General features: G+C 40.5%; 1 protein-coding gene across 3 annotated transcripts in view; it reads right to left on the bottom strand.

Annotated features, from left to right (window-relative positions):
- Positions 1-249: 249 nt before the first annotated feature.
- Positions 250-14,081, bottom strand: part of SLC44A1 (solute carrier family 44 member 1) — a 102,653-nt gene continuing 88,821 nt past the window's right edge. Inside the window, exons 11-16 of one of the 3 annotated variants that reach the window (XM_005283469.5) lie at positions 12,211-12,367; positions 11,848-11,931; positions 9,506-9,643; positions 7,400-7,636; positions 5,544-5,624; positions 250-2,673 (exon numbers count right to left, since the gene is read on the bottom strand). In XM_005283469.5, the coding sequence (XP_005283526.2) occupies positions 2,650-2,673; positions 5,544-5,624; positions 7,400-7,636; positions 9,506-9,643; positions 11,848-11,931; positions 12,211-12,367 (721 nt within the window). In that variant the 3' untranslated portion in view covers positions 250-2,649. Of the gene's footprint in view, positions 2,674-5,212; positions 5,625-7,399; positions 7,637-9,505; positions 9,644-11,847; positions 11,932-12,210; positions 12,368-14,081 lie in introns of those variants that run through there. The other 2 variants (XM_065549850.1, XM_005283468.5) reach the window with 2 other exon arrangements.

Genomic DNA, 14,081 nt, shown 5'->3' with positions numbered 1-14,081 from the left:
AAGTAAGTTTCAAAGAGCATCCAAAACACTGAAGTGCCACTAGAAAGCCTGCCTGGGAAAGGAATGCTTTTGAACAGCCAGGGCATTTGGGATAGTTCAGTAAGGCATGACCCTACTTTGTAACTGAGAAGCTAAGCATGCTGGACATACGCTAAGGAATGGTACACTTGAATTAAGAACTTTATCATGATAGATAACTTGAAAATTACAGCTACCCATACAAAAGTATTGTCCATAACTACTTCTACGCACTGTGATAAGAAAACCAATTTATTTGTAAAACAGGCCCTGTTATAAAAATGGTGCACAGGCAAGTTATACAAAAATACAAACTCTGTTTCTGATTACAGTTCCAGTTGTAAGTTAACTGAAAAGCACCCCCTTCCCCCACAGCTTCCAGGGAGCAGAGAACCCAAAGTTGTGGAACTTGTCATGGCAGGAATATGATGTTAGGTCATCAAAGTGAGCAGAATCCAAGGCTTCCGTCAGAGCACGTCAAATGCTGTCTTCGGAAGCAGGGTGTAAGCTGCGGTTTCTGTGGAGTAGCTAGGTACACGACAATCCTTTTCTTGGCTTTGGAATCCAGCTCCTAGGTTCCTGCTGAGCCAGTATTGAACTCGCTGCCAAACCCCACCGATCTTGGCAAGCATTCTGAGTCTCCAAACTCCAGAGCTGCAGCTGAGCCAGTGCGCTTCTGGCCGTTGATGCCGCAGCCTCCTTCCGGGCACAAGAGAAGGCTGCCCTAACACCTCCGAGACGTCCTGACAGATGCATGTAATTTACATTGAGAGACCTAACCACTGCTCCATTTAAAATCCCAGACTAAAGCCCTGATCCAGTTAATGCTTACACAGGTGTATAACTTGACTTACATGAGCGGTCCTGCTGACGTCAATGGAACTACTTCCTTGAATAACGCTAAACAGTTGCATAAGTGTTTGCAGGATCAGAGCCTAAGCCAGTTTTTTGCAATCAAACAGCTACAGTTTATTTATATTCATACTGTTTGGTCTGTGTTATGATAAGGGTAAATCCTTTTATTCATCCTGATTTTTATTGCAAGAAGTCTGAAAAAACTGAAGTATCAAATGACTTACAGAAACAAAACAGAAGTAGTTAGCTACCACTGGAACTGTTAAGAGCACTCATTAATTAAAAAACTACAGGATGCCTTTTCCCTTCGGCAGCAGTTTAAAGGTCTGATCCTTTGAAAGGAAGCACATAAGCAAACCCTGGTGGCATTAATCGTATGCTTCTCCACACATCCCTCTGTAATCCATTTGCAAAGCTTAGCTGAAGGGCTGCTCTCTTTCAAAAGATTTTCTTGTATGGAGCGAACAAACCATTGAGGCATTATTTATTCTTACAGAGCTTGTCTTTAGTGCAATAAGTTTAAAAATTCTGCTCTGAAATATTTACTTTACATTAACAAAAATAGTTTTCTTAAAAAATTGTAACAAAAAGGAGTATATCGCATGAACAGATCATGAGTTTTTAGCAAATACACTAAGCATTTACCATTACAAGAAGCTGAACAATGGAGTATTAGCATTCATATCTGGTAAGCTTCAGGAATGAAAAGTTTTAAACACTCAAGAATTAAAATGAACAAGTTCTCTTATGGTTAGTGGATAACTTTAGATCCCATGGCAGTGTCATTTCCAAAGAAATGTGTATCTACCCTCGCCTGTTTTACCCGCCGGTTACAGTACATACGGTACGAACATGAATGAGAAAACAGCCCAGGCTTGGCCATTTACATTTACACTTCCCAAATCTCTCTGGAGTGAAATAAAAACAACTTACAATACTCCTTGTTTCTCTCCCCATGTCCAGCCTCCTTATATCTAGTCATGAATGAACCATGAGGAGTATGGCTAAGGCTGAGTTTTAATGATCAGTTTGTTCAACTGCTCGTTTGGAGAATCCATACCCTTCAAAGGAGCCTTATGAAGTGCAAAGGAGGCTACTGAACTCAAAGGGGAAAATAAAGTAAAACGGAAAACAGTTGCATATAAAACTCATCCTTTCCCATTTTCTAGTTTCTCTTTCATAGAAATACAGGGGCTCCCACAACATCTAAATACCTGAGGAGTTGGTTATTTTGATATCTGAAATTTATAAACAAAACAATGTGCAACCCCACTAGGCCCCAATAGGGTTGGTGGGTAAAATGACTGACTACAAATGAGTTATAATTATGACTCTCATTGAAACCCTTTTAAAAGCCCCTAAAATTTTAATTGTTTTTTAAATCTGAAACATTTCCCCAGAAGTCACTGATGCATCTGAGTTTAAATATAAAATCCTAAATGAGCTGATTTAAAGGTAATTCTTGGTTACATTTCAATTTTGAGGGACACCTGATAAATCTGATAGTCTTGATTTAATTTTTTTTTTAAATAACTGATTCCTCCTCTAGATTGTATCTTAATCAGATAAGAATCTTAACATTTCCATGACCACAATGATTAAAAAAAGGAACAATGATAAAGTTGCTTGTAAAAGCCACCCGTATGAAAAGAGTACATGTTTCACAAAAATAATCATTAAAAAAAGTATTAAATCCCTGTTCCTTTTCTGATTTTGGCTGCTTATTTATATATAGTGTTTTGGAATGTCAATGGGTTCCATAATGGCTGGCTAGTTTCAAGATGAACTTGCTCCAGAGGCCTAGAAAACAAAGTCATACAGTACAGTCTTAGACACATGTCAATGGACAATTGAAGAAATTGATCCAAAAGGATCACTACAAATAGTAAAGTTTGAAAAGTCTTGTTCTTGAACCTAGACAGTCTCTTTAGAAATGACAACTCCTAAATGTTTCCACTCAGATTTTTAAGAAGTGTAATTCTAGGTAGCCATTTAATTTTCTGAACTAATCCTCCATACTTTTGAGAGAGATTCCCTCTACTTTATAAATGAGGGAACCGAGGCAAAGCAGTGAAGGCCCAAACTCCCCAAAGTGGCCTTTAATTTTTGGGTACGCAACTTTAGGAAGAGAGGAAATGCTGGATCAGATCAGAACTATGGTCCATCTTGTCCAGTACCGTCTCTGATAATGGCCTTCAGAGAAAGGTGCAACAAACTTCACAGTAGGCAGACGTGGGATAATCTGCCCGTCCCCCACATGAAGGTTTTATCCTACTCTCTAATAGTTAGAGATGAGCTTCAACCCTGTGGCACGAGGTTTTAGATCCTTTCCGAAAGGTCAGCACTAACTACTAGAGCTCTGCATGTTCTTGTTATTCATATTAGGGTTCAATTCCTGCTTTTCTGGACTCCATGCAGCTGAAATTAGGCACCCAAAATTTGGAAGCCACTTCAGAAAATATGGCCCGATGATTTGTGGAAGACAACCAAGTTAGCATCAGAACTGAAAATACAATGTAGGAGTTCCTGCCTTCCTGTCCCAGGCTCACACCATCTCTCTAGCAATCCTCTGTAAGGGACTAAAAGATAAATTTCAAAACCTGAGTGGCCTAAAGTTAGGTTCCTAAACAAGAGGCCTGACTTCCAAGGGTGCTGAGCATGCCTAGCTCCCTCTGAAGGCTGTGGCAGTGTGGACGCTCAGCCTGTCTTCACAGGTACCCAAATACGGCTGAGGAACCGAGCTGAAGCCCCAAAGTGCTGGACCAACAGCTTTTAGCATCTTTCGCAGTGTGCACTAGCTATAAGGTGGATGTTCTTAGGACACTACTTGATGTAAAGCAGTACTCTGAATTGGGAGTGGAGTAAAAAGCTTTAGGTTAGGACTTTCAAGGCTGCTTAGAGGATTTGCACAGCTGTGAATACCCTTTGATAGATTTGAAAATCCCAGCAGTAGCTTCTAATGTTCACTTAGTTGGAATTACTCCTTGAAGAAAATGGTAGATCATACATATGAAAACGTTCTTATCCTATATTTAGCTATACAACAGCACTTATGCTTTAACAAATACTTTAAGGTGGAGAAAGGCCAGTCATAGCTAAAATGTTGGCCTTCCAGAAGGCTGTGCAAGGGAACGAAACCACACAGGTCACAATAAGTGAGCCAAACCACTGTCACTGGACTAAGTGTCTATACGCTGTGGAAGTTGTGCATGGGAATTACTCTGCACAATTCTAGAGACGACAACAGTAACGAGATCTTGGCACCCATAATAAAATAATAATAATAATAATTTAATATATATGGAGATATATATATCATAGAACTGGAAGGGACTTTGAAAGGTCATCAAGTCCAGTCCCCCGCCTTCACTAATAGGACCAAATACTGTCCCTGACAGTTTGGTTTTTTTGTGTGCCCCAGATCCCTAAATGGCCCCCGCAAGGACTGAACTCACAACCCTGGGTTTAGCAGGCCAATGCTCAAACCACTGAGCTATTCCTCCCAATAATAATGAAAGACTATTTATAATCTAGGTTGATATGCTAGAACTGATTGTATACATAACTTAGCATAACACTCCTCACAGCTCCAGGGTTAATCAGAGAGCAGGAATTCAATCTTTCTAGATCAAAGTGCTGGCACAGCATGGCTTTATATATGCCATATTAAAAAGGAATTTTCTACTGTAAGGAAATGTATTTGGATTTCATTACTTTTTATGATTTAAGAGCGTTACTACCTACTGTTGGAAGAATCAACATAAACCCCACTATACCCTATGGCACTGTTCTAGTGTCAGTATTAACAGACTCATCTCTACCTAGTTCAGTCATACCTGCCCATCTTTTATACACAGAAAGCCTGGCTCCCAGTTCTCCGAGTCCCAAGCTCACCTTGCAAGATGGATAACTCCATTATCTGTATTAGTTACAGATGTTCCTTATTACAGGATACTTAAACATGCAATGCCTTTCAAACAGGCACAGCGTAAGTGAAAACAGGTGGTGGTTAAGACTTCAGAAGCATAAGTGATGCATTGTCCCTGTATCTGACAATGTGAGATGGAAATAGAGAGCGCAAGAGACAGCAACATAAATAGTTAGCAATAAAAAACAAACAACTGGGAGAAATGTTATTTTAAGCAGGTTGAAAGGAATCACTGTATCCAATCCCTCGCCACAGTTTAACATAATTTGGTATGACCCTGAAGTGCATGGCCCCATTGTTTTAGGATACAGCTCACAAGTGTCCTTCAGGCTTTTATGCTGAATGCAAAATTAAGAATTTAGTTCACCAATGGAAAGAGGAGTAAGTTGGGCTATGATAGTAATTAATTACACTCCCTGCCCCACAGATCTTCTGTATGTACCACCTAGTATGTTGTGGGCACTGCTGCAATCCTGATCCTAATTCAACTGACTCTTCCACTGTAGTTCTATGTCACAAGATACAGTTCCTTTCAGCTTACTTTTACAGGAGATGGTCTCAGCTGTGACAAAAACTCTGCCATCCAGGTGATAGGCAAGCTCACAAACAGAAAAAGCAGAACATCTTGAGTGATACAAAGAACAAAAACTTCCCCTGAAGAAGTGCAGTCAGTAAAGACAGAGAGGGAGAGGAAGTAAAAGTGAAATTCTTGGAGGATGGCCACCTCCTCATCTGCACCTACCATTGGTTTTAGCTCTCTGCCTTCAGCTCCACCTCCCCTGCCAGCTTCTTTCATTGATTTTCTACTGTTCTCCACAAATTCCTGCAAAATAAGTCAAGTGGCTTAATCTTTCTTCCACTGGTTGTATACTGAAGCATCCAGGGAATGTGCAAGCCTATGGCTCACATATAAAATTCCCTGACAATGTCACAAAAAGTAATCTGTTCTGCCCCAAGAAGTGAACACAAAAACAAGAGATACCGCCTCCCTCCGTCTCTTACCCCTTTGGCACTCAAAAGATCCTTACAGACAGTATTAACCATCCCCCCCACCCATCCCTGGCATCCACATTCTGATGACTGGCACAAAATAAATACAGACCCCAGCCACTACAGTCTGTCCAGTGAAAACAGTATGTAGTGTTACAGCTCTATCAAGCCGTTGTAATAGAAAAAAATATACAGGGATTTTGTTTTTACTTCTAGCAATGCCTTCTAGTTTTCCTTAATCCCTCAGAACCCAACTTCTCAAAACTTTTCCACATCCAGGGTCTCGTCTTGTGAGATTTCCCCCCCGCCATGGACACTGCCTTTCCCATTTGTTATAACATCAAATGGAAGCAGCCAGGCATTAGACCCTGCTATTAAAGATATCAGCAGATATGCTATAGTTCTGTAGTATTTCAATACATCTTTCTATTGTAAAGGTGAAGGCATCAGGTAGGAAGTTCCATGCCATGTACTTTGATATCTACCGCATCCCTTTGTTTACAATTCTGTGGCCAATCTGAACATTGATTCTCTGCACACACGCACGCGCACACAGTGTGATCTTTCTAAATTTCTTGTGCTAGATTATATATCGTGATCTTACTAAATTACCTGTGCTACGTGAGTGTAAGGTATTTTCAATTATTATTCTACATTTGATATCAATGGGATCAGCTAGTATTACGTACTATACAACCTAAAGCACTACACAACAGAGGTTTAGGGTTAAAATCCTGACACACTTCCCAACAAGTATTCAGAAATCAGAATGTTAAGAATAATTGGATTTGAGTCTGTCTCTGGTTTATGCATGAGAATACATTTCATGTGAAGTGAGGAATGGACTTCATGGCTGCTATGCAGAGCAGGTAGAGAAACAGGAGCAAGGAAATTCTCTCTTAGCACTGAATTCAGTCTAATGTTGGCTTTAAGAGGATTTTTACTTCCCCATTTCTAGTACATCAGATGTACATGGGGGGGATGAGGGGGAACATCTAAATTAAGAAACTAAGACCACGTCTACACTACCACTTATGTCAGCAAAACGTATGTCACTCTGGGGTGTGAAAAAACCCACACACCTCAGCGACATATGTTTCACCGGCCTAAGTGGTCGGGTGCACAGCTTCTCCCGCCACTCATTGGGGGTGGTTTAATTCTGTCGACGGGAAAGCTCTCTCCTGTTGGCATAGGTCTGTGGTGTAGCCGTTCTGATAGTGGGGCAGCTGCACGGGTACAGCTGTGCCCCTGTAGGTCTCCAGTGTAGACATAGTGTAACCGTAACATGGCCTACTTTGTCCCTGTCAAATGAGATGCTAATAGCAACTCGGGCTCAGACCCGTACTCAGGGAGGGACTGTAAGTGCTGCTATTTGAGGACTAGGAGAGACGCTGTCTGAGCAAAGGCTGGTCTGCCGGTCTGGGTAAGAAACCCCAACCTGGGCACTACTGACGTTAGTCATACTTTCTTCTGGACCCAAGAGAAAGGTCTTTAAAAAAGGCTGACCCTGGGATTTTTCTGCTGAATGGCATCAGAAGCGTGCACTAAATTCTCTATCAACAGTAGAGTTCCTTTGACTCAAGGGAGAGGGGAGGAAAACTAACTTACCATGAGAATTTTATCCATGTAGAATTCTCTACCAGGGCTTCCATCGTTGTATTTTGTATCAATGGCAAAACATAAGAAGAGGACATCCACGACCATTTCATAAATTGACAGGAAGCAGTGAGCAACCAGGAAAGCAAAGAGGCAGACGATGATGAGAGGCAGCACCCACACTGTGTAATCCCTCTGGTAGTTCAGCAACATAACCCCCGCCAAGCCTGTGCTGCAAACGATCAGTACCTGAAGCAAAGAAAACAGAAAGACAAGAAGGATTGCAGAACCCGTTGGATTATTTTTCATGTATATGCGCACACACTTTAGTCTCACAGGTATAGGAGAACTGGATGCTACTATGTCACTGATTCCACCACAAGACACTAAATGCTTCTAAAACCCCACATACTGCTGGATCCAGCCAGAGCTGTTTTCAATGCTGGGCCTGCACAGAGAAGAATACCATCTCTTCAAAGCCCCAAAGCTAATCACATAAATAAATACAAACCTGCCACTCACCCATTGCTCCAGGGAAAAAAAAAAAAAAAGACAGAACCTTACTCTGTTGTGTTGTCGGTTTATTCAAATTATATACTCCTCGGGTCAGGAATCAGTTCTAGGTCTGTACTTTGTACACAATATAAAAATTAATATAACCAGATCCACCAATTAATATGCTTTATAATAATTTTGCTTGCAGACACACACTTAGTCAAAATATCCCTTCAGCTTGTTCCAGTCCCTCCTATTTGCAACAGGAAGGCTGCTAAGAATGACCTTGTGTACTAGGGCCCCACTGTAAACTAAGCATTATTTCTAACTCTGATTTTAACGGCGCAAGGCATTTCTACATATCTTTCAGGTAGTTTCCCAAAAATTAGCATGAGTGGCTCTAAGAAACGTCATACTAGGTGTCAATGTAGTTTTTATGAACAATACACCATGCCTCTGCATTTAAAAATCAAACACTGCAAAATAGGTCAGTTTCCACTGTATTATTCAGATATTGAATTAGGCTGAAAGAAGAGCTGGGTTGGCCAGGCAGCAGCATAGAGCTAACACTGTTGTTTGGTAGTTTGCACCGCTTATTTAAGCATTACTGACACCGTTCTGTTCATCCAATGATGTGAAGGCCATTTTTTCATGGAGACATTTCCTAGAATGTTAGACTACTCCAGAGAACTGCAGTGTTCACTTCAATACCCCCAAGGCACCTGTATCTTCATTATGTGCTCATTCCCATCACTCTGTATTGATTAGTTTATTTACTGGATTAGAAAACCACACTTAGAGTTCAGCCCACTGTAATCTGATTTATTACACGGAGAGACGTGCACGGAGGATAGACAGTTCATTCCATGAAGGGCCCCAAAGCTGACGGGTACTTGTGGGGCTACAGCTGATGCAGTGGGACTAGCATTTAGTAGGTTAGTAAATAAGAACACAAAAAGTCAGCCCAGGTGTAACAGTAACTTACTGGGTTCTGGTTTTTCCTAAAGAAATAGAAAACTGAGCTGCAACAACAGTGCTTAGTAATCTTTCTACCCTGGAATATACTTGGTCCCAACTTTTTCCTCTTTACTCCCACTTGGGCAACTCACAGCTGCCAATACAAGGTCCCGCTGCCTCCCATTCCACCCCTACTACGAGGGGTGGTCGAAAATATATGAACTTCTTTCTGAAGGAAAATTGAGGGTTTGATTAAACAAGTTGTTAGGGGAAGTGTCTGCTTTCCTTACATTTTAGATTTTTCATTGGAAAACCAAAAACTCCTGGCCAGACTTTTTTCAGCTTTTCAGTTGCCAAAGGAACCAAAAGCCAGAACATTTTTGATGACAAGAAATTGGAAGTTTCAGCTGAACCCCGGCAACGTGCACTTTCTGACCTGTCTCACTCACCACCATCCAGAGGTTCTTTTACACTCCCCTTTCCTGCTCAATTCCTTCTAAACCATGTTCCTGAGCAGAAGCAGCAGGATGGGATGGGTCACAGCAGTAGGCAGTGGGAAAACAAGCGCTCAGAGGCACATTGTAGCTGGAGCTCAAGCAACAGGGAAGGTTTCTGAGAGCAAGCAGACTTGTTTCAGGTCTGTAACAGTACACCCCTTCGGCATACCTTTCCCAGGAACAACATGAAGTCTCCCACTGTGTTTATAGCAGCCACTCGCAGAGCATTCTCCACTAGAATGACAAAGGCATCCTTTGCTGAGGTGCAGAAGTTGGTGCTGTTGATAGCTGTGGCTGTATATGCATTCTGGGGGGAAGCAAAATGAAGAATTAGTCACAGACACTCTGTCCCCTTTCCTTCAACGTTCCCCACAGCTCATGTTCCCAATATCTACCTACCTACCAAGAAATCATCTGTTACGGCAACAAGACTTTCTCCTCCCATCCCCTTCCACAACAGAAAGCACAATGTCATGAGACACTTTATTTAATAAGAGATCTTTAAAGGTACAAATCTAATCAAGAAATAATGAGGACTCAGTAACATGACACTCACTTTCAAGACAATCAGCCCCATCCCAGAATTAGGGAGGAAAGGAACTGTGTAATGAAAAATCCCGTCCATGCTCACTGCTGATTTCATATACCAAAAAGGCAAGGGTTTGTGCTGGATCTTGAGACAGTCACTGCTCACCTTGAAGCTGCTAAACCAAGTCCCCCCAGCGGAGTGGTTGAATCAATAGACAGAGAACAATATCGGAGGGAATAACCATTTTTCCACCTGCCTTGCTTATTCTTGCCACATATATGTCAGTTTCACACCAAAATGCTAATGGAAAAAGAATTTGGAATCTCTCTGCAGGAGTAGGAGGTGAGCAACGGCATTACTACCACGATAAGCAGCTGGACAAAAATCTCTCTCTCTCAGGACATACAATAGTTTGAGGGTCACCTGTTTCAGAGAAGTTGCTTTCTAGATGTTGAAAAAGAAAGCATTTCTAGTTCTGTCCAGCATCACTGAATACGTAAGTCAAGGGTAACAAAGACAATTTCCAATAATTACACACTTTACTAATGATCTTCATCAAGACCATTCAAAAACAAGGCCTGCTGACGGCAGGCCAGGACTACGCCCAGGCTAGAACTTTATGGTATGCTGTAAGGTTTTGTCTGTTAGTTTCATCACCCCTCTGAAAACCAAGCATCAAATAAGGCAGCTTCCAAAAACATATCTTGTGGTTCTACAAGGAGTACAAGTTCTGTGTGGCTTTAATCTGACCCAATGGGAGAGTGTGAACCCAGATATCTTTGTGAGCGAGCTCAATTGTGTAGGTTTATGAAATCAAAGATGGAGGAGCTCCATTACACAAAATGTTTGTCTCAAATTTGAGAAACAAATTGAACAATAGTAAAAGAGAGATCTATATTAATAGATTACAGCACAGCTCTCCCACAAGGAAACAGATATGACTAAACAACCCATCACAATTCACAGTCATTTCCCTTCTTTAGAGAATGTTACACAGAAGCTGGGAGGTATATTTCTCAGCTCAGGTCCATGTACCCGTGACAGCTCTGCTCAAGCTAGCATGCTAAAAATAGCAGCGTGGCAGCCGAGGTGGCACCTTGGGCTAGCCACCCGAGTACATACTTAGGATCTCAGACATGGTTAGACTCTGGCACTAGCCCAACCTGCCGTAACTACCCTGCTATTTTTAGCACACTAGTCAAGCAGAACTAGTGTGTATACATCTACCTGAGATGGGAACGCACCTCCCATCTGCTGTGTAGACATAGCCTTAAAAGAAGAGAGTGACTTAAAAGAAATAAAGACTTCAAGGTACAGAGAATCCTCTGGGCCATGGGGCACTTGCTGGAGGATTCTCTGTACCTTGAAGTCTTTAAACCATGATTTGAGGACTTCAATAGCTCAGACACAGGTTAGGGGTTTATTACAGGAGTGGGTGGGTGAGATTCTGTGGCCTGCGTTGTGCAGGAGGTCAGACTAGATGATCATAATGGTCCCTTCTGACCTTAAAGTCTATGATTCTAAATACATTTTCTCAAATATGTGATGCTTAAATATTAAAAAGGAGAAAAGCTCCACACTCTGTTACCATATATACACTTTCAAACTTAAATGTACCTGAGGAAAGTGGGTGCTGGGAGGGTTGTATTCAACCATTAAAATCTAATGCTATATTGCTTAGACACAATTAGTCATTTTTAAAGGACAAAATGTCTTTTCCAGAAAGAGGAATTGGGACAATTTTTCACACAGGCGCTGTAAATGAGGACGAATGTAATGAGCCTCAGTGAGATCACAATGTACTTTAATTTCAGTAATGGGGACATGACTGAAGTACATAGGTTCAATCAAGTTCCAAAGTACAATTTAACATGTGTCAACTTAAGGAAAAAATTACCCCATCTTCTGGTTTCAGACTAGCCTTCCTCAATCACATAAGTTGTCAGCCTTTATATAAAAAGTCAAAATATATAAAATCTTACCTGATTTAAGTAAGTCAGGCACTTTTCTAGACACCAAAGGCAGCAGATGCAAGCTTTCAGCATACATCGAGCACAGGCATTTTCCTAGCATGGCAACAGGGGGGGAAAAAAACAGGTACATTAAAAAAAACCCAAAGGACAAAGAACATGGACGACCATTACATTCAAATGCATGGGCTATACTTTAAGGGCTGAATATTCTGAAATCAGCCCTTAAGTTTCATGAACACACACACACACACACACACACACACACACACACACTCACACTCACACTCACACTCTTACTTTTTGGTCAAAATTTAGGATCAAATTTCAAGCATTTGGAACCCAGTATTTTAATAAGAAGTAGGTTTCCCTTACTTTTCCTTTGAGTTGGGAATGAATATACATAAGGATCATTCGTGGAATCTTCACTAATGTGATAATGAAAGAACCTTTTGCCACTGTTCCTAGGTGGTAACAGACAAGACGATTTACTGATGCCAGAATAGGAGTAAATGGCAGATTCCTTTTCTCCCTGTGGAAAATCATCAGAGACATAAAATAAAGCAGTATCATCAATATGGACTTTAGGTGAGAAAAACCAGCTACAGACAAATTCTGACTGCGTTCACAGGTGAAAAGCAATTTGGTGGTCTCATTCTAGTCTTCAGTGGACATTGCTGATTCATTGAGAAGCAGAGTCCATAACAGTATTAGCTCTAATGTAATAGCAGGAAAAGGATGAGTCTGTGAGGGGACACTTGCCTGCACTATAGTTACACCTAACCAATCAATTTTTTAAGCTCTACACTTCTATGAATGTCTAATTCAAACATTTTTAAGTCTTTCCCTCCTCTCCCCCAAATTTATTTTAGGATTTTCCCTATTTTATATATTGGAAAAAGCATATATACGTTCATTACACAAAAGCTGTTTTCAGACCACTTGTATTTCTGAATATACATATCCACACAGCCAGGGAAACAAGTATTAAGTATTAAAACAAAATACAGTGCTGTAACAAAGTATTTATAAGGATGTATTTATAAGGGGAAATAGGGATTTATTTATAAGAGCTGAATGCACAGTCTTCTGATACAGCTATTAAGAAATGTATTCTTATCATTCGTATTTCTCTAAAGCAAACCATCACTATTTCCCTCTCTACGGAGGCTTCATTCAGCATTTAGTGAAAGAGCGCTCGATAAGTATTAAAAAAATAAACTCAGTGATAAAAGTATCATAGGATTAATGTTATTGAACTGTCAGTGTTCCAATAATAAAATACCTCCCCTGAATTTAGGGAAACCTATTCTTAAGGGCGGTTTCACTTGAAAAATATAAAAAAGTGGCACCTTCTAATTCCACAGACCTGCTCCCTGCATGTACTGATTCATGCTGACTTCAGTGAGGAAAAAATGTTTTTACAACTTTTGGCTCCTATTAGCATTCTGAAGTCAGTTTTCAGTGAGCTAGATTCTATTTCTTCTTGCAAAAAACAGTTTACCCAGTTCCAACCAGTTATACCTGTGCAAATGGAAGGCGGCAATTGGCTTGTACAAGTGTAACTGAGGGCCTAATCTGGCCAGAAGAACCTTATGGCTAGGCTTGGAAGCATTACATTTTTACCAGTAGATATTGATAAATGTCAATTTCACCACAAGCACACACATACACACATAATAGCAGAGTAAGAAAAATGCTGCTTGAGTTTGATTTAAGGATGTTTGCTTTGTATATTTTGACAAGAGGATGTTGACAACTCGTGTTTATAAAAACTTTAACTTTCTGATTTTCATTGTCTACTGTCGTTAAATAAGTCTGACTTTTCCCCTTCATTCCCCTCAACTGTGAAAATTTAAATAAATAAAGATGGAATGAAATGCTTGAAATGAACATTGATATTATCCATCAAAATAATAATAAAAAAAAAACGAATTCTGCCAAGCTTACTTATGACTGGTAGCATTGCATGAAATGCAAAGAGCCCATCTTGGCTTTCAGAGCCCTAGGTGAGAATCAGGGCTAGCAGTTAAACAAAAATCTTCCTATATGGAAATTATGTACATTGATCTAGAAATCATTAACAACGTGGAACCCCAGTATACCATTTTCACACTCACTTTTCAGACTAGAACCACACTTTAATATGCAAGAAAGCAAAGTACACCTCTACCCCGATATAGCGCTGTCATGGGAACCAAAAAATCTTACCGTGTTATAGGTGAAACTGCGTTATATCGAACTTG

Source organism: Chrysemys picta, chromosome 6 (genome assembly GCF_011386835.1).
Source record: "Chrysemys picta bellii isolate R12L10 chromosome 6, ASM1138683v2, whole genome shotgun sequence".
NCBI classification, from domain to species: domain Eukaryota; kingdom Metazoa; phylum Chordata; order Testudines; family Emydidae; genus Chrysemys; species Chrysemys picta.
This window is presented reverse-complemented; position numbering and strand designations above follow the sequence as displayed.